The 21,642-nt window shown below is 27.3% G+C and overlaps 1 protein-coding gene across 3 annotated transcripts; it reads right to left on the bottom strand.

The window, feature by feature from the left end:
• Positions 1-11,573: 11,573 nt before the first annotated feature.
• LOC123205022 lies at positions 11,574-16,827 on the bottom strand. 3 transcript variants are annotated; one of them, XR_006499687.1, is made up of 5 exons: positions 16,298-16,827; positions 15,370-15,484; positions 14,666-14,840; positions 12,629-14,141; positions 11,574-11,938 (listed from the first exon to the last, which is right to left on the bottom strand). XR_006499687.1 is itself a non-coding variant. In XM_044621811.1 (4 exons), the coding sequence occupies exons 2-4, from the start codon at positions 15,432-15,434 to the stop codon at positions 12,673-12,675; spliced, it is 342 nt and encodes a 113-aa protein (XP_044477746.1). In that variant the 5' UTR covers positions 15,435-15,484; positions 16,298-16,816; the 3' UTR covers positions 11,574-12,672. The 3 variants fall into 3 exon arrangements, 1 of the variants encoding a protein (XP_044477746.1); XR_006499688.1 differs by having other exon boundaries at positions 12,672-14,141; XM_044621811.1 differs by lacking the exon at positions 14,666-14,840 and having other exon boundaries at positions 11,574-12,760; positions 13,953-14,141; positions 16,298-16,816.
• Between the last annotated feature and the right edge of the window lie 4,815 nt (positions 16,828-21,642).

The raw sequence follows: 21,642 nt of genomic DNA, 5'->3' as shown, positions 1-21,642 counted from the left end.
CAATATGAAAATATCCTGAAAAACCATCTAGAAAACAATAGTAAGCTCAGCCAGCTAGCCTTTCCAACATTTGATCAATAAATGGCAATGAAAAGTGATCTTTACGGGTTATTGAATTTAATTTCCTATAATCTATACAAACCCGCCACCCATTCTGAACTCGAGTAGGTACCAATTCATTATTCTGATTTTTTACCACTGTAATGCAGGTCTTTTTCGGTACAATTTGAATAGGGCTGACTCATTCGCTGTCTGAAATTGGATAAATTACTTTGGCTTGAAGCAACTTCAAAATTTCCTTCTTTACCATTTCCATCATTGGCGGATTCAGCCTCCTTTATGGTTGTCATATTGGTTTAGCTCCCTCTTCAATACGAATTCGATGCATGCAAGTAGAGGGATTGATTCCTTTTATATCAGCTGTGGTCCATCCTATGGTTGTTTTATGCTTCTTCAGAATCTGCACCAGTTTTTCTTCTTGCTGCTCATTTAACTTGTTGGAAATAATCACTGGTAAGGTCTCCCCATCTCTAAGGTACACATATTTAAGGTGATTTGGAAGAGGTTTCAGCTCCAGCTCTGGTGCTTGCAAAACAGAAAGTACCAATTTTTCATTAGGCATTGGTAGCTCAATATAAGATAAATTACCTGTATTTTTCAGCTCTCTGCACTTATTCATCTCTGCCACTGCATTCTACACATCTTAAATTAATTTAGATTCATCTCTTTCTTTCAAAATATTTTCATGATTAGCTGCTTCCAACTCATCTTCATCATAAAAAATTTCCTACGCTAGAAAATCAATTAAATCAACTGAATACACAGGAAAATCCACATCAGGATATTTTATAGCATCATAAATATTAAATTGGACAGCTTCACCATCAAACTCCATGGTCAGTGTGCCTTTATGAACATCAATTTTCGTTTTAGCTGTTTTCAGAAAGGGTCTTTCCAGCGAAATAGGTGCAGATTGGTCATTATTTTTCATGTCAAGAACATAAAAATCAGCTGGAAAAATTAATTTATCATTAACCTGAACAAGAACATCTTTAATTAATCCTTTCGAATATGCATTCGATCTATCGGCCAACTGAATAACTACACTAGTTTATTCTAAAGGTCCAAGATTAAGAGCAAAATAAATGGAATATGACATTACATTAATAGATGCTCCTAAATCTAACATGGCTTTTTCAATTTTTGTGCCTCCTACTGTGCAAGGGATGCAAAACATACCTGGATCTTTGCATTTTTCAGGAAGATTTTTTCGAATTATTGCTGAAACATTTTCTCCTATCCTTATCTTTTCATACGTTTTGAGTTTTTGCTTCCTTTTCAATGTACACAACTCTTTCAAAAATTTAGCGTAGCGAGACACTTGTTTGATTGCATCAAATAGTGGAATATTGACTTCACACTTCCGAAAGGTGTCATATAAATCCGTATTGCTTTCGTACTTCAGTTTTAAAGCTTCAGGAAAAGGAGAAACAGGTTTGTATTCGCTGAAAGAAAGATATTTACCTGCCATTACCTTTTTCGAAGAATTATTTTCTGTGGCCAATTCTTCTCTGTTTTCTGCTTGCTGTGTTGGTTCAGGTGGTTCTTTAATTGGCATCTCTAGCTCTTTTCCACTTCTCAACACTATGGCACTAGCATTCTCCTTTGGGTTCACCACAGTTTGTGATGGCAGTTTACTTGAATTTTAAGCTTCCAACCTACTGATTGCAGTAGCCATCTGACTCATTTGATTCTCCAGATTTTGAATGCTGGTTCTGGTTTTCTACTGAAATTTCACAGTGTTAGTAGCCATAGTTTTAACAATATCTTCAAGAGATGTACCTGAATCAGAATTTTGGGTTGGTTGCTGTTATTTAGGAATATAAGGCTACTGGTATAGCTGAAAGTTATTTGAAGGCTGATTCGCATGTGCATTCCCGTAACGAAAATTAGGATGATCTCTCCAACCTGAGTTGTAGGCATTCGAATAAGGGTTATAATTATGATTTCGTTGTTGTTGTCCTAAAAATCGGCCCACTGCATTAGCATGTTCAGAGTAGTCCTCTGAAGTGTTGGGCACATAGCAGTTGGATGTCCTCCTACTGAACAGATTCCACAAACTTTTGTTGCCTCTGTTTTTCCTACAGCCATTTACGTACAAGAGTAGTTAGATCATCAAGTCGTCTTTCAAGAGAAGATACATTTACGTCATTGACACGTCGAGACGAATAGTCTAATCTATTCCCAAATTGTTGTGAATTTGACGCCATGTTTGCAATTAAATTCCTGGCTGCTTTAGGTGTTTTGTCAGACAATGCTCCACCGCTCGCTATATCAATCATATTTCTGTCATTTGATAGAAGTCCTTCATAGAAATATTGAATAAGCAGTTGGTCACTAATTTGGTAATGTGGACAGCTCGCACAGAGTTTTTTAAAGCTCTCCCAATATTCGTATAAAGACTCTCCACTCTGCTACTTAATGCCACAGATTTCTTTCCTTATGCTGGCTGCTCTTGATGCTGGAAAAAATTTCTGTAGAAATAGTCTTTTCATCTCATGCCAAGTGGTGATACTTCCAGCGGGTAGATAATACAACCAATCTTGCGCATCATCTTTCATAGAAAATGGAAAAACCCTTATCTTGATTTATTTCTTCGGTTAATCCATTTGGTTTCATTCCTGTGCACACCACAAGAAATTCCTTTAAATGTTTATGAGGATCTTCACCTGCGGAGCCACGAAAAATAGGTAAAAGATGAATTAGTCCAGATTTTAATTCAAAGGTAGTATTAACATCTAAATTCAGAAAAGTAATGCAATGTGCTTGTTGATTTAAATTTGGAACAGCAAGCTATCTTAAAGTCTGATTTTCAGCCATGTTTTTCTTTGTTTTGCAAGCAGATCTGTGTGTGTACAGTCTCCTTTTTGCTTCTTTTCTCAGTCCTTTTGCAGTCTTTTCAATTTTTGGATCAAATTGTAAACTAGCTTGTTTCGAAGATCTCATAATGAACATACAAATTAAAAACTCCCCGGTAACGATGCCAAAATTTGGTACGTGTTGTTGTTGACACCCAAATTAAATCCTAAATTCCTGTAACAAAAATGTAGTAAAGGAAAATAGAGATCATTCCCTCGAAAAGCTTTGATTAGTACGTCATCACAAATAAATCGAAACAAATAAATAAATGGGGGTTTTGAGGTGAATACAAATTATAATGAAAAATAATAAATTCAGTAAAATAATCTAAAAGTAATAAATCAATTTAACAAACCTTGGTCTTCGGTCACATCCACCATTGGAACTACGATTGATCATCGAAATCAAAAAAATCAAATTAATTATTCAAATATTCGTTGTGGTATTAAATTAACCTGTCCTTCCTTACGATTAGTTAACCAAAACATGTATTCCAATTAACCCTTATTGATTAATAATTTGGATACAATCTCGAATTTAATTAAACAATAGCATTACAAATTAGAAAGACCAATGAAGCAAGACAACACAAACGTACGACGTTGCATTTAATCTAGTTGATTATTTTCTTAGGATTTATAGTTACTGACGTAGCAAACGATAAACCTAGTTGCCACTTTGATTAGATGGATTGAACAATTACGAATTCAGCAGCTAAACTAGCCGTAGATTATATTAATTGATAAACTAATCGCGCGCCTTAGAAATCAACCAACATAATCATAAAAAAATAATTCAGAAAGATAATCATTACTCGAATAAATAAAAAGATGCATTAAAGAACAAAATTAAATCTCACAACTATTGTAGTTCCATGGTTTCAGATCCCTTCAACTAAGAGAAATTATTCAGCCACTGTAGACCATATTTTTCTCTCTAATTCTCTAATTACAATGGTTGATAATCTCTAATAAAAATAAAAGTATATATATTATCTTCTTACTAAAAATCTGGAAATTGAAATCAATCATAATCTCTTAATCCAACTAAGCAAAGTGATACATATCTTCCCAAAAAGAAAGGAAAAGATATATATATCCTTACTCCAAAAATATCCTTCCTTATCCATCTCAATTAATCATCTTTTCTAGCCAGTAATTATCCATTTTCTAAGAAGCAACTCTTGATACTTAGTGGACCCTTGCAGCTAATCTGGACGTCCAGATTTTATTTCCGCATTCTGTTTTAGTCTTTCACGTGCCCACGCCTAGTCAACATCACGGAATTTCCAGATTAATAGATCTGCTCCAGTTTTTTTTCATCTTTTTGGCCCAACTTATTTCAAAAATGCTCAAAGCTTTCTAAATGTAAAAAAATAAGTAATTCCATTAGATTGAATTAAATTTCCACACAACATAAGGGAATTATAAATCAAAATAATAACAATTAATGGGGTTATCACTTACTACTATGTAGATCTTGATCTGACATGGTCCACAAATATGATGAATTGTATTTAATTTCGTTCAACCCAATTGACATAAACCGCTACCACCTCTAAATTGTATAGTGTAAATTATATTGGAAAGTCAATGGAAACAAATCAGCAACATATAAATGTTGATCTTGTTATAATAATAATAATAATAATAATAATATATAATAATATTTTAATCGCTAGCCAAATGCAACTTGTAGCTTTTTAATTATTCAATATCTTACAATATCTTCAAGTGGCTCACAATTTTCCTCAGGATCTTCTTGGATTCAATATCTTACAATATCAATAGAAGATACCACCCCACTTAATTGATCGTCCTGGGTTTGTTTCATTCAAAAATTTTGAACAGTTAATCTTTAGTTAGAGAATAAAGTGAAAGTTGGAGAAATTAACAACTTGAATGATAAATTCGATGTATGCTGTAGCTACCTGAATCCGAAGATAGTTCTTTACTTTTCTGAGTGAAGAGCTTGGAAAACGACAGGAATATGCAAATCTACCATATCTGCACTTGCTTTGAGTAAACACATCAACTAATGGAGCGGAACCACCACCTGTGAATTTAAAAAAGTAGCACTTCCTAACAAAAATTTTTAGGGGGGGGGGGGGGGGGGGGGGGGGGGGGGGGGGGGGGGGGGGGGGGGGGGGGGGGGGGGGCATAGGGGTGTTAAAGGGATATTGAAATTTTTAGCACTATTTTATTCCGTGTATACAAAATTGTCACCTATCCTAAAGCTTTCACAAATATACCACAACAGTGCTCACCTTCCCTAAAATACCCCTCTTCAATCTTTCATGCATAAATTCTCTCTCTTCTGCTCTGTAATTTTTTTTTTCTTCTTCCTCTTCTTCCAAAGTGATAAAAGAATTACTCCCACTTTTTCCTCATCTTCAAAAACAAAAACAAGAAGAAAAAAACTGAATTCTTCGTATTAAGAATTTTTCAAAGTAAAGATTTAAAAAAAAAAGAATAACCTATAAAAACTCAAATATATCCACTGTACATACCTTATAGAAAATGATGATCGGAGAAGATGATGTAGTAGTATTTAACTGAAGAAAGATAAAAAATTGACGTTTAAAGATTTAAGTGAAAAACAAAAAATTAAACATTTAACTGAAAAAAAAAATTAATTCTTTTTTTTATTTTTGAAGGTTGGCGTAACGCCAACCCTTGGCGTAACGCCAAGAGTTGGCGTTACGCCAACCCATATTTAAAAAATAGGTAAAGGGTTGGCGTACGCCAACTGATAAAATATTAAAAAGCAAGGGAAGGGTTTGCGCACGCCAACCCATAAATATTAAAGCAATATTAAAGCAGGAGAAGAGCTGGCGTGCAATATAATAATATTATATTATATTATAATAATTTTATAATATAATAATATTATTATATATATTATACCACAACAGTATAATATATAATATATTATATTATATATATACTTTTATAATAATATATATAATATTTTATATTATAATATTTAATATAATATAATATTATATAATATATAATATATTATATATTATTAATAATATATATAATATTATATTATATTATAATAATATATAATATAATAATAATATTATAAAATATAATATAAATATTATATATAATATATTTTATATATTATATTATATTTTTAATTAGAATATTATAATTATATTATATTATTATATATTATAATATATAATATTATATAATATAATATATGTATATATTATTTGCCATTTTATATAATATATAATATATTTTATTTTATTTCATAAAAAGGTGCGTATGTCAATGCTTGCATTTTATCTTTTACAAAGAGATAGGACCCATATCAATAAAAAGGTTACAGTATTATATTATAATATAATATATACATAATATATAAACCAAGGCTATCATTTTATATATATAATATATAAACCAAAGGTTGGCGGCATCGCCAACCCTTGGCGTCGCCAAGGGTTGGCGATGCCGCCAACCCTTGGTAACAAAATTATATATATATATATATATATATATATATATATATATATATATATATATATATATATATATATATATTAATTTTAATATTAATTTTAATATTAATATTATAGTAATATTAATATTATAATATTTAATATATAATATAATATTAATTTATATTTGTATCAAATTTCAAATTAATTTAACAAATTAAAAAGATGAAAGTTGTTGGATTTTACGCCAACCCCTGAATTTAAATATTATTATAATATAATATTATATATTATAATATATATATATAAATATATTATAATATTATAATCTAATAATATTATATATTATAATATATAATATGTATTAATATATATTATTATATATTGCAGAGAATAAAATATATATAATATATTATATATAATATTTTATATTAATATAATGTATATATTATATTAATAATGTAAATAATAATATTATATGTATATTACATAATAATATTATGTAATATATTAATTATATAATTATAATTATATTATATATAATATATTATCTTTAATGATATTATATTTAATATATTATAAAATATATTATATAAAATATAATATAATATAATTATATATTATAATATATTAAATATAATATATAATATTATTATAATTAAATAATATATATTTATAATATAATAATATATATATATATATATATAATATATATATATATATATATGTACAGGCCAAGGTTGGCGGAAACGCCAACCCTTGGCGTCGCCAAGGGTTGGCGTTTCCGCCAACCTTGGTTTTATATATATATATTATTTTATATATATTTTTTATTATATAATTATTAATAATATAATATATTATTATAATAATATAATATATAATATATTTTAATATAAATATAAAATAATATATTATTTATATTATTATAATATATAATATAATATTATAATAATATTAAAATATAATATATATTATTATAATATTATATAATATAATATATATTATATAATAATATATATTAATATAAATACATTATATACATATAAGGGTTGGCGTTGCCAACCCTTCTATGTACAGGCTAGGTTGGCGTTAACAATTCCCAGATTTCACGCCAAGCTTTTTTTATTTTTTTTAAGTTAAACGCAAATTTTTTTTTAAGTTTTAATTCTTAAATACTAATTTTTTTTCCAGTTAAATCCTACTGAATGTGATATTCTTCGATGGTCATTTTTTTTCAGTTGAGTTTTTTTGTGAGTTGCTCTTTTTTTTTAAATCCTTATTTTGAAGAATTCTTAATCTGAAGAATTTTTTATTTCCTGCTTTTGTTTTTGAAATCTGAAGAATTCAACATTTTTTTTCCAAAAGAATTCAACATTTTTATTTCCTGCTTTTGTTTCCGCCAACCCATAACACCTTTTTACAAGCAAATGGTTGGCGTCACCAGGCACCAACCCATTATATTATATTATAATATAATATAATATTATATAATTTAATATATAAAATAAACTGATAAGGGTTTCCGTCAACCCAAGCAATAATATATACATATATTATATTATATAAATATTATATATAATATATTAATATTAATAATAATATATTATAATATATAATAATATATTAATATATATTTTATTATATATAATATATTATAATATATAATTATATATAATAATATTATATATATATATATATTTATTATAATATTATATATAATATATTATTATAATAATATATATAATATTATAATATATTATTTAAATATAATATAATATTATTATTTATTTATATATAATTATATTATATATTAATATATAATTTATTTTATATAATATAATATATTATTTATAATATTATAATTATATATTATATTATTATATATTATTATATTATAATATTATATTAATATTACAATAATATTATAATAATATTTGAAATTAATATATTAATATAATAATATATATATATATATAATATATAATATAAAGGGTTGGCGGCCGCCAACCCTTTATATATATTATAATATAATAATATTATAATAAATAATAATAATATTATAATAATATAAAAAATTAATATATTATATATATTAATATAAAGGTTGGCGGAATCGCCAACCCTTGGCGACGCCAAGGGTTGGCGATTCCGCCAACCTTTTATATATAAAAAATATTATATTATATAATTATAATATTATATTTTATAATATATTCTATATTAATATAAATTATAATTATATAATTATATTATAATATTATATAAATTATAATTATATATTATAATATATAATTAAATAATATAATTATAATTAAAAATATAATATAATTATAATTATATAATATATATATATATATATATATATATATATATATATATATATATATATATATATAAAATATGCCTGGGTTGGTGGAATCGCCAACCCTGGGTATAATATATTATAATATTATAATAATATATATTTTATATATTATTATATATAATAATATAAGATAATATATATTATTATAATATTATATTATATAATATTATAATATATTATAATAATATAAAATTAATATAGTAATATATTAAATACACAGCAGAGGAATAATTTCCAGAATTTCACGCCTACGTTTGCTTTTTTTTTCGGTTAATCGTAAATTTTTTTTTTCAGTTTTAATCTTTAAATGTTAATTTTTTTTTCAGTTAAATCTTACTAAATGATCTTTCTTGATGGTCATTTTTTCTAAGATATAAAATGGATGTGGTTGAGTTTTTTTGTGGGTTGATCTTTTTTTTTTTAAATCCTTACTTTGAAGAATTCTTAATCTGAAGAATTCTTCAAAGTAATTTCCTGCTTTTGCTTGTTAAGATAAAGAAGAAGTGAGAGTGATTCCTTTATCACTTTGGAAGAAGAGGAAGAAAAGAGAAAAAAGTTGCAGAGAAGAAGAGAGAGAATCTATGCATGAAAGATTAAAGAGGGGTATTTTGGGGAAGGTGAGTACTGTTGTGGTATATTTGTGAAAGCTTTAGGATAGGTGGCAATTTTGTATAGACGGAATAAAATAGTGCTAAAAATTTCAATTTCCCGGTGTTAAAACTTATATGACTATTTCCCACATAAAGTTTGTTGAAATGACCAATTTTCACCTTTTAAATTAAAAAAAAAAAGCTAAATTCTCATCTATCATATACTTTTGTTTATGAATTATATTTGATTTTTTTAAAACTAATTATTTTGCCCTTTAAATTTAATCATGAAACTATCATTAATATTTAATATAAATATTAAATTATTAATATATCCTTACTAATTTTAAAATTTATTTCCTAAACTCCTAAAAAATATCAAAATTATAATCAACTTTAAAATTTTGTGTTTTATTTAATTTTTTGAGATATAACTACAATTTTGAAGCTACTTTGGGGTAAACTTATTCAATCCTATGTAATTACAATCTAAACTCAATGAATCCATATCACATTCATACCTCAATCACCAAAACAAAAATCAAGTCTATCAAATTTAAGCCCAAACCCTCAGTAACTTTTAGCTTAAGAAAAATTTAGTAGCCCCTTTAGAATATAAAGTTTGTAGTTGTACCCCCAAAAGTTTGTAATCTGAGACAACAACACATTTCTACTCAATGACATCAACTATCACATTAGTTTTTCCTAGGTGGTGTCTAATATCACAATCATAATCTTTAACTAGTTCTAACCACCTCTTTTATCTCATATTTAACTCTTTCTAGATGAAGAAACACCTTAGACTTTTGTGATTCATATAAATGTTACACTTAATCTCATACAACTAATATTTACAGATTTTTAATGCTAAGACAACTACAACTAATTCTAGATCATAGGTGGGGCATCAAATCTCATAATCCTTGAGCTATCAGAAAACCTAAACAATCACTTTCCCTTTTTACATCAACACAACTCTCAAACCCTAGTGAGAGACATCTATACACAAATCATACCTGCCCTCAGTTGACGATGCCAAAATTGATGTCAAAGTCAATCTCTTCTTGAATTCCAGGAAGCTCCTCTTACCTTATATATTAAAAGTTTATTAAGATAATCTTGATTTTGTTACAATTCTATCTTATTAATTTTTTAGAGCAAAAATATTATTATTTTTAATTAATATAACAAATAGCATAAATAATATTTTAAATTAATTAATGATAAAATTAATTTTAATTTTGATTTTGATAAAAAACTGTTATTTTTTAAAATTAATCAATGATAAAATTAATATTTTGCTCTTATACCATTGTTTTTTTTTTTTAACAATAAAATCATGCATACATACTTTTGGTGTACAATTTAGATATATAGATGATTGACCACTCAATCATATGATGATTGACACATGATTTGTATACTAAAATTATGTACAAAAAATGTATACATATATCATTACTCTATTTTTTAATAGAGTTTTAAGGTCAAACCGGGAGTGAGAAATGTTATTTTATCATGAGACATAGAACATAAGTTGTAATCAAGAGGTTCTTGTCTAATGTAACTTCAAAATACATAACATTAGGAGATGTTTGATTCATCGATATAATAAATTATTTCAATAATATATATTTTATTATTAACATTTCTTTACTTAATTTATTAAGTAATAAAAATTTTAAATAATTTTATATTATCAATAATTATATATCAAGTAATATATGAAGAAATCTTGTTACTATCTTCACCTTATATATTAAAAGATTATTAAGATAATCTTGATTTTGTTAAAATTTTACCTTATTAATTTTTTAGAATAAAAATATTATTATTTTTAATTAATATAACAAATAATATGAATAATATTTTCAAACAATCTTACCCAAAACCATTTAGATATATACTATCTTAGTATTTTTTTATCATTTCCAACTAAACACAATAATTATTTATAACTACCAAATATTACCATACATATAATGATTTATACTTAATAATCTTCTAGGTAATCTATCTTTGTGATTATTTTTTAATTTTTAGATAAAAAATAATTTAAACCAAATGCACCCTATGTATTATTGGCGCCAGCAGAATTTGAATAAGAAATTGGATTAAAACATATTTTCATACCAATTAGTATAAATACATAAACACTTTTAGATAAATATATTTAACAAATTCTTCATAATCATAAGCCAAAATTCTTGCAAATCTCACTAAAATTTCCAAAAGCCCTGGATTCTTAAAGTTTTCTATTTTATGATATTCAAAATGACAAGCCATGCATCCTTAAAAGAAATCAAAGGATCAGGTCTATGTTCACTTTTCTTCAATTGATATTATATAAATTTTCCTTCTACCGCCAAGATATATATTTACTAGATATCATAGATTGTATAATAATAACATCTTTAGGCACTCAGTTGCATCGACAGAATTGAAGAAAAAAACAATATAGCTTGAATTTCTGGACTTCGGTAGAATCTTGTGGTTGAAATAAAACTTCAGCACTCGAGCTCACAGTTACTTCCTTCCACTCGGAAATTGACATGCCTTCACTTCAATAATCACGAGGACAGTACAAAACTTGGAGACGCGAAGGAGCTGCAATTTAAATGAACAGTAAAATCATAATGAGAAGGGAAACAGAAGCATAATAGCATAAACATGATTGTGGTATCTTTGTATGTTTGGTTTTCTTTTGCCACACAAGGGTGGGAGGAAGAGAGAGCTGACAGATGAATTATGGACTCTCATTTTCAGGCACAATAATTGGATCATCAATAGTTAATCAATTTTTGCATCATGGGCATTGATATTTGTTGCCACTAGATCATCCCCAAAAGCCTTCAATGAGCAATGCAACTAATATGGCAACCTTACATGATAACTATCACCATTTTTCCTCTGCTCGTACATGTCAAGAAAAAAAAAATCTGGCTTCAATCCATTTATACTTGATTGGTATTCAAAATGTTAATCATATTAAGCTTTTGTCTGCAGCAACAGTATGACTTGCAATTTGCATTCTAAGATCATGTGACTTACCTAATTTCGTCCCTAGACACAGAACAAATGTTGATCTCAATGACAAATAGGAAATTTATTTTATATGGAAAAACATTAATAAAAGTAATAATTTTATACCAAGTCAAAGTACTAGTGGCTGATGGATGAAGCATAAGGTTTAATGTACCCAACTCTCTCCAGTCAAAAATAGGGTGCATAAGTTCACATTTCTTATACAAAAAAAACCAGAAAAGAGAAAAGAGTCATAAATGCTTGAGAGAATACCTAATCCAAATATACTTATCTTTTGGATGACTAGACAACTCACTTTAGATCTTTTGATAGATCTCAAAGCCTTGCTTCCCTTTAAATTTGAGAAATTCCCCTAGAACATATTTATTACCTTTAACTTCCAACCTGCCAATAAATAGAGAGGTTTTTATCTTTTTCCCTCAAGTGGCTACAATGTACAAAACATACAAAATTTATGATGGAAAAAAATTCAATCAAAGAAAAACCAAACATATGAGAACATTACACTATTTGTTCCACAAACTTGGTGGGATGCAACGTCTGACACAAGTCAAACCTAATTCTAAGGCTATTCAAACCAACAAATATATACCTAAATTAGAGTCGAGGAACAAAAATAATTAAAGTTGAAGGGCACCCTCAATGTTCTAGATTCTGATGTTGCTCAAGGTATCAATGCCGAACAGGATGTTGCCTAAGTCAAGCAAGAGTGAGAAACTCTAAGCATATATTTTCAGAGAACAACACAAAATTTATTTTCATCCATTGAATTTGAATCCTAATATAAATTGAATTATAAACAAGTTATGCATTTTAAAAACCTAAAATCAGCCGGTAGCAGCCTACCATGTGAAAGCTATGTGCTAGCATGCAATTTCAGTACAAACATGGATTTTTCATATTCTTTGGAAAAAGATGGACCACAAATCTATGACCAAAAAACTTAGACTAAATCATCAGTCTGGATATCTATGAGATAATATCTAGCACCAGCTAAGCACTATTTTATACCATAAACTGTGGCCATTTTATCAGATCACAATCTTTTTCCACTATGAGAACAGAAGCAAGGATGATAGGTCTATGTAAAACAGTTAATTATTGCTAGTTTTGTTTTAATTTTACAGCAATCAGAAAATTCAGGGAGGGAGATGGACCAGAAATCCTTGGAAAAAAATTAAACATCATAACTTTAACAAGTAATCACAACAAACTTGTTTTCATCACTGTTTATATAAGTGCTTTAATCTCTACTATTCAGGGTCATCTATACATACAAGAGTAACATATATATCAGTAACATGTAAACTTGTTTTCATCACTATTTTTGTAAGTGCTTTAGTCTCTACTATTCAGGATCATCTTTAAGTACAAGAGTAACATACATATGATGCAGACAATTAGATTGCAGGTTTTACTACCTATGAACTAGGATTTTCTTGATTGGTATATTATCCACCAAGCAGTTGATTGACATAAATTCAATATAACAATATGCAAAAAATAAATAAATAAGTAAATAAATAAGCACAGAACATTAAGGTACAGAAAAATCAAAAGTAAAAAAAGACAAAAACTGTCCCAGATTGGAGCTGTGCTGAGAATGAAATTGAGTTGCTGATTAATAGATTCCTGCATCTCTTTTTCTCCACCACTAAAGGCAACCTTAAGCCAGCCAGACAGCATATTTTTTTGTTCTGGTTTCAACAGTGTCCACTGCTCAAAGGTATTAACCTCGGGCGGAAAATTGCTTGAATAAATGGAGCTAGAAAAATAAACCCAAATTTCATAAGTTAATCACTGATAATCCTAAAATATTTTAACAACCAAGTGTAATACAATCAATACTTCACACTCAGAATATAAACACGGTTAAGGGCATAACTATCAAAATGGATTCCAAATCATGCAACTTCCTTTTCTGAAATGTTTTCAATGTCATAATCAAAATCACTCATCTTTCTCTCAGTGCAACTACTAGTTATAAGCAATAAAAAGCTCTGTGACTCAAAATATTTATGTTGAGTTTCAGCACTATAATCAACTAGGTCAAGTTCATAACTAAGAAATTTTTCCACCCAAAAATTAGTCTGTCTTCGGCTGCTTCAAACATACAGATGACACATTACATTTATCACCAATAGCACAGGCATAAATTTATTGTTTAAGAAATTTCATCAAAATTACAGTAATAGATACAGGACAATATAAAATCAGTAATACTGTCATAATGCGATATGCATTCATCAGTTAAAGCAACTGAAAAGTACATCAAAGCTCCCCACTTACAGCAGAATATACTAAACTGCAATCCTGGGCACATCATGATGGAGATTTAAACACATAATGGAAATTTTGGATTAGGAAGTATCACTTTGTACAAGAAATATCCTTCTGGCAGGGCAACTCCCCATTGTTCAAGATATGATTCAAGAACTGAAGCTTGTTTTTTACCTTCCTCCACCTCAGACATAGAATTACTAAAGAAAAAATAAATTATTAATAAAAATATCTGTGTAGTGTATTTTCCTCTGTGAAGCTATAGATATTGGAGACTTAAGGACTGGTGAAGAAAACCAAATGAAAAGAAATATTTCAAAATCTAATTAAAACATCTTCTAAAATAATGGGGAACAAGTGTTCCATAAAGGAGTTGTACACAATGAAATACTACTAAGCTCACAACATATGGCAACAAGTTTTTAATAATGAAAAACACCATCGTAATACTTTAGATCATTCACATAATTACAATGTCGTTACAAATTAGATTGCCCACAAAATATGAAGTTCAGAAATGAATAAGATATAGAATGCTATGCAGTTAATACAGACACAGCAACTGCAACAAGAAAGGATCAAAAAAATTTATAGTCTTAAATTCATCATAGATAACAGTGATTGATTTTTAAGAATAGCCACGTGGCACTATCAATACAAGAAGCATGCCTAATTAAGTCACTATAGAAGAGACACATATAACTATGACTTACAGGGTCAGGATAATGCTGTGATCTGTGCCCATGCTGGCCTTCACAAACCCAGCTGCCATCTCCATTGATTGATACAAATCCTCAAAAATTCTTCACAGAAACCACCACGGCCTCCCTGTAAGAAAGCATTGATTATATTGCCATGAATGTTGAGAAAAGAAATAAAGAATAAATAAACAGAGAATAAAACTAGGATTATGCTACTTTAATAGGGGTAACATATACGTGCAATTTCATCAGATGAAATGTCAAACTAGACATTTACAAGTCTATTTTGCTAAACACTCAATTCTTGTTGACATCTGCTTTTTTATTTCCAAATCAACTCATATAAGTACATAAGTTTAAAAAAGTGGCATAGAATTATGGAGTTCACGAAATTTTTTCTTATAGAAAATTCAGTTGATAGTAAATTCTGTGCCCCTTGTTAACTTATGACACCAAATTAATTCATGCATTAATGGGCTAAAGGAATGGATTTTAAAGTGCAAGATTTTAGGTCCCCACCTGAGACTTTCTATCTCACTATAAGTTTTTGCACTACAAATTGAGTAATACTACATATAAAAATGAATTATACAAACTATTCCCCACAAACTGATGCAAGAAACCTGCATGATTAATATATCATTAATCTAATTTGTCTAAATTATCTCTAATATAGAATCATCCAATCACATTAAAACACCTCAATTTATATTGGTTGAGTTTGTATAAGGCGTTTCTATATGCAGTATTATTCTTACAAATTTAGCTCTGTAGCATAACCCATCAGTATTTGAGCGAGACCACAGAACTTAAAACACAACTAGTAAATTTAAGCTCATTCAACCAGAATCTACAGTAGGAAACAAAATTCTTCTATTTATCTGCCAAACAAATAAAAAAATTTGAACAACAATACAAATGATAAAAATGAAGACTTTACCCTTCAGTAACAAGAACAATATCTATATTCTGTCACGAACCCGTATCTGGATCCGGAATTCGGGGCCCCACGTGTGCCTTACCTCCATAAAGCGCCTCTAATATACAAATTTGGTAAAATTAATAAATAAAAAAATAGCTTTCTAACCAGATACCGCACAAGCCAAAATGTTAATATAATTAAGCTTAAATAAGTAGAATTTTTAAGAGAATACTAAAAAAAGAAGTAAAAAATTTAATCTATTTGCAACTAAGAAAATGGCATTAGAATCGGGGGTTTCGATGGTCAAAACGTCGTCGCCGTAGAAGATTCTTTTGAACAGTTTGTAAATTACGAGACCGCCAAGAATCTGCACCCACACGGTGGCCGGAATCGGCTATGTTTGGTTTCCCGAAAATAAAATGTAGTGAATTTTCCTGGAAAATTTATTTAGTTTCAAAATTCTTTTTGTCAGTAGACGAGCAGAAAATATCTAGCAACTTAAGCGCTAGGGAGATCAGTGGGTAAAGACTAATGATCTTCATACTGAACTCCTTGCGGCCCAAAACTTTGATCAAAAGACTGTTCCACTCGTTAAGTTTGAAATTTTTATTTTTTGACCCGTCATCTACTCCTATTAGTGAAAATCATTTAGTATCACATTAAATTACTCATTTGTCCTTTTTCAGTGGAATTATGAAACTATTTTGAACGTTTAATGCAGTTGTCTATTTTCAATATGTTATTATTTTTATTTAAATCATATACATAACCTATCCTTATTTTCTCTTCTTTTCTTCTATCCTCTTTTTCTTGTCTCTCTTCTCTCCACTTCTCCAGTGGTGTCTTACTATTTATATATCCTCCTCATCTACATCAAATTGTATTGGCCAAAGGACTATTTCCCACCCAAAATATGTATTTTTGTCAGTTCCCCCCATTAACTTTGAAAATCCTATTTATCCACCTATGAGCTGTTAAAAAAAAACAGTTTCAATGGTAAGATCATTATTTTATCTATAATATTAAAAATAAACTTAAATTTGATTTTATTTTCCCCTCTGAACCCTAAAAACTAACAATTTTCCCAACCCAAGTTTTCAAAAACAATATTTTCCCCCTAGGGCTTCCAAACTTTCGGATTGAATTTTTTTACAATAATCGACAATCTCCAAACGATGTCTCTTCCTCCCTAAAGTCTCCTCTTTTTGATAGTGTGGCGTCTCCCTCTCCTAGCATCATCGTCGACGAAGACACCACACAACATCAGAAGATATACCGTGGGAAGGAGGAGTCGTCGAAGAGGGAGAGTAAATGCTTAGAGATCATCGATCAACGTTGAAAAAATTGAATCTAAAAGTTTGGAAACCCTAGGGAGAAAATGCAATTTTTGAAAACTTGGGTTAGGGGAAAATTGTTAGTTTTTAGGGTTTTGAGGGGAAAATTATATAACTAATAGAGTCAGTTAATTTTAACAGTCCATAGGTGAATAAATGAGATTTTTAAAGTTAACAAGGGAAAATTTGAAAAAAAAACCATACTTTGGATGGGAAATAGTCCTTTGGTCAATTGTATTCTATTATAATATTGTTGGTGCAAATTCTTGTACTAGTAGGCCTGTTCAAATCAAAGTCTTACTCAATTTAGGTTATAATAATAGTGATAAAAACTTGATTAGTTTTTAGGGTTTGGAGGGGAAAATTATATAACTAATAGATTCAGTTAATTTTAACAGCCCATGGGTGGATAAATGAGATTTTCAAAGTTAACAGGGGAAAATTTGAAAAAAAAAACATACTTTGGATGGGAAATAGTCCTTTGGCCAATTGTATTCTATTATAATATTGTTGGTGCAAATTCTTGTACTAGTAGGTCTGTTCAAATCAAAGTCTTACTCAATTTAGGTTATAATAATAATGATAAGAATTTGATTAGACTTTTGTTGATACGATTTCTTTTTACCAATTGATATACTTAGTTTAGATTTTTGTGTAAAATAAATTAAGATAACAACTGTTAGAATTTAAATAGATTTTTACTTAAACAGAAGAGTAAAAATTCGATCTACTATTAAAGGATATCGAATGTTTAATGAAAAACTCTATAGTTACTGTCAACATAACAAAGGTAAGGGTGCATACAAGTTAAACACTTTCATGTGTCAACTATTTTTTATTAGTGTATATGATCTTCTTATCTTTTTAATATTGATTTTCATTAATGAAAGTAAATGATAGATGAACAAATAAAATTTTTAAATTTAAAAGAAGAAAAATTCTTATTTCATCAAAGCTTAGGTTGAAAATAACCATTTTGACTTTGACCTAATAAAAATATAATACATTTCCTAAAGATATAATGATTCCTATAAATCAAAATTTTTGCAACCATTCAATTCAATAAACAAAACCCAATTTGCAAATCCTCTCCTCTCAAATTTCTAAAGTTCCTTAGCCCAAAAAAATTGCACTAAATTTCACTTTATTTATTAATTTTCTCAATTTTAGTTTAGGGTTGACCAAGTTTCAATGATACAAGGACTATTTATGTTATCTATAAAATGTCTTGGTTCAAACTTCATAAGAGCCTTATGAATCTAGGAGCCTCATTAGAGCTAAAGAGTATATCATCTAGGTCCATGGTTTAGAAACTTAAATAGACCCAACTGATTCAATCGGGACTTGATGATCAATTCAATTTGAATAAAGTTTTAAAACAGTTTAATGTTTAAATTGCGATTGAACCAAACTGATTGTGTTGATATAATGGACTTGTTAATGTAAGCATGACTTTTGGTTTTTTTTTTTTAATTGTTGGGATTATGAGGCAAGTTATGCACCATTAGCCCATAATTACAGATTATTTTAAATTTTATTTAATTTATTTGATCAGAGAAATGAAAAATTTTGTAATTGATAGGCCTAACAATTTAGAGGGAATACATTATATTATTACACTTGGTCATATAAATCCATAAAAAGTAATGTTTGAATATTTAAGTGACAATATTTATTTAAAAGGGCATGTGTTTATATATATATATTTGGATAAATATCTTTAGGTCGGTAGAATCATGACAAGGGATCAACAAAGTGTTTGATCATGAAGACCCTATGAGCACTTATTGTGGTTAATCTAAAAATATTCATAACTTCAATATTATCCTGATCAAAGATAAAAACAATATAGTGAAACTATCATAATGTTTGAATGATTGTACCAATCAATGTGCAAACAATCGTTTTATACACAAATCTATGCAAACAATCGTTTGATTCAATGTGCAAAAGAAACCAATGTCAAAGATCCTGCAAAACCACTACAACATTAACCCAAAATCGATAAGAAACAATGTTATATGTACTTATTTTTTATACATAAATATATATACAAAATAAATGTGTCATTATGTGATTGGATGTTAATTTATTATTAATTCAAAATTACTCAATCACAGTATAACACTTCTATATGTGTATATATTTATGTATACATAATTTTATCGATCAATAAGATAATAGAAGTAATATCAAATAGTATAAACAACTGAAATTCATGCAAAATCCTAAAACTTATAAAACCAATCAAACTTTGCTTGGAAATCTCTCAATGCTCCTCTCGAAAGCAATAAATTTCCCCCCTTATAATGCAATCATTGTCCCCCTAAAAACATTTTCTTTGACTGAATTAAATCAAGACAGGATCTCTATGATAAAATAATAATAATGAAAAAGACAAAAATAAATGTCAATATATTTGAATAATAATAATAATAATACACTTTAAACAAAAAATAAATAACAAAGAAAATAATATTTGAATTAAGAAAAAACATAAAAAATTAAATAATTTTTATACAAAATATTAACCGATGGAGAAGTATCCCCACACACACATAAAACAATTTAGCTAAGAATATTTATTTAAATAGTAGAGGATACTTTTAATTTTTTTTTTTCTCTTTATAAGAGAATAAATGAATTTATTTGACTTTAAATGTATAAGGGTATTTTCCATCCACAAGATTAATCTAATTTTCTTAAAGGAAAAAATATTATTTATTAGTAAGGGAAAAGTTAGGGGTGTAGCATGGAAGAAAGCCCGAATGAGAAAATAAGAATTTATAATAGTAAAATATAACACAATGTAATTATATATATTTATTTTAAATATACAAATAAATACATATTTAATGTATATCATTAAATGATTAGATGATTTTAAATTAAAGATAAAATAACATTTAATTATGTAATTATATATTGAAATATATATTTATTTGTATATTTAAAATAGATAAATATAATATTGTTCAACATAATATATAATATATCAAGTAAGGTACAATTTGTGATGCAATTCACATATTATATTATATTATGGTACAATATGTGACTCACTAGATTTAAATTAAAATGAATTCAAATAACTAAAATGTGATGCAATTTATATAACAATAAAACTATATACACAAATAATATACATAATTTTATATACAAATAAAAATATAATATAATATAATTAAATATTATTTTATCTCTAATTTAAAACAAATCAATTATATTACCATAAATCATTATTCATGTATAAAATCCTGCATATAGTACTGTTCTTTGTATAAAGAATACATCTTAGAAGTCTAACGAGCAACAGACATTGTGCCAAAAAGAGAAATGGAGTTTAATTTTCCAACCGCAGGCTTTTATTTTGGGCCTCTTACCAGGGCTTTTACCTTTAAGCATTGAATGATGTTGTAATTATATTATTTGAAAATCAATTACTTAATTAGAATTAAAGTATGAATAATTAATATTATTATTAATATAAAATATTACAATGAGACATTTATGGGATTCTATTAATTGAAAATATATGTTTAGTCCATTCTAAGAAAAATTTAATTACGAAATAACAATAGAGATTGCCTTCTATAGTTTCGCGTATTGTCAATTTCACGAGTTTGAATAGATCTCTAATCTAGCATTGTTTGCCTTTTTTGGGTCAATATTTAAAGTATTAAATGATTATTTTAATAAGTTATCATTGATATTATTTTATTTAATTTATTAAAAAATAAAAAATTTGATAATTTTTTTAATAATAATAATAATATAATAATAATAAGTAATATAAATTATACTCTGATTAACGTCTTTACAAAAAATTATGAAAATAATTTTGATTTATTATAATTATTTTCTTATTTATTAATTTTTATGACAAAAATATTCTTATTTTTAATTAATATAAATAAATAGTATTAAAAATATTTTAGAATAATTATAACCAAAAGTATTTAAGTTCTTTTATTCTTGTTAATTAAATACAATAATTATTTATATAAATATATTTTTATTATATTTTAT

The sequence above is a fragment of the Mangifera indica genome, unplaced genomic scaffold (genome assembly GCF_011075055.1).
Source record: "Mangifera indica cultivar Alphonso unplaced genomic scaffold, CATAS_Mindica_2.1 Un_0001, whole genome shotgun sequence".
Taxonomy (NCBI): Eukaryota; Viridiplantae; Streptophyta; class Magnoliopsida; order Sapindales; family Anacardiaceae; genus Mangifera; species Mangifera indica.
The sequence above is the reverse complement of the archived record's forward strand: the minus strand, read 5'-3'. Positions and strand labels throughout refer to the sequence as shown.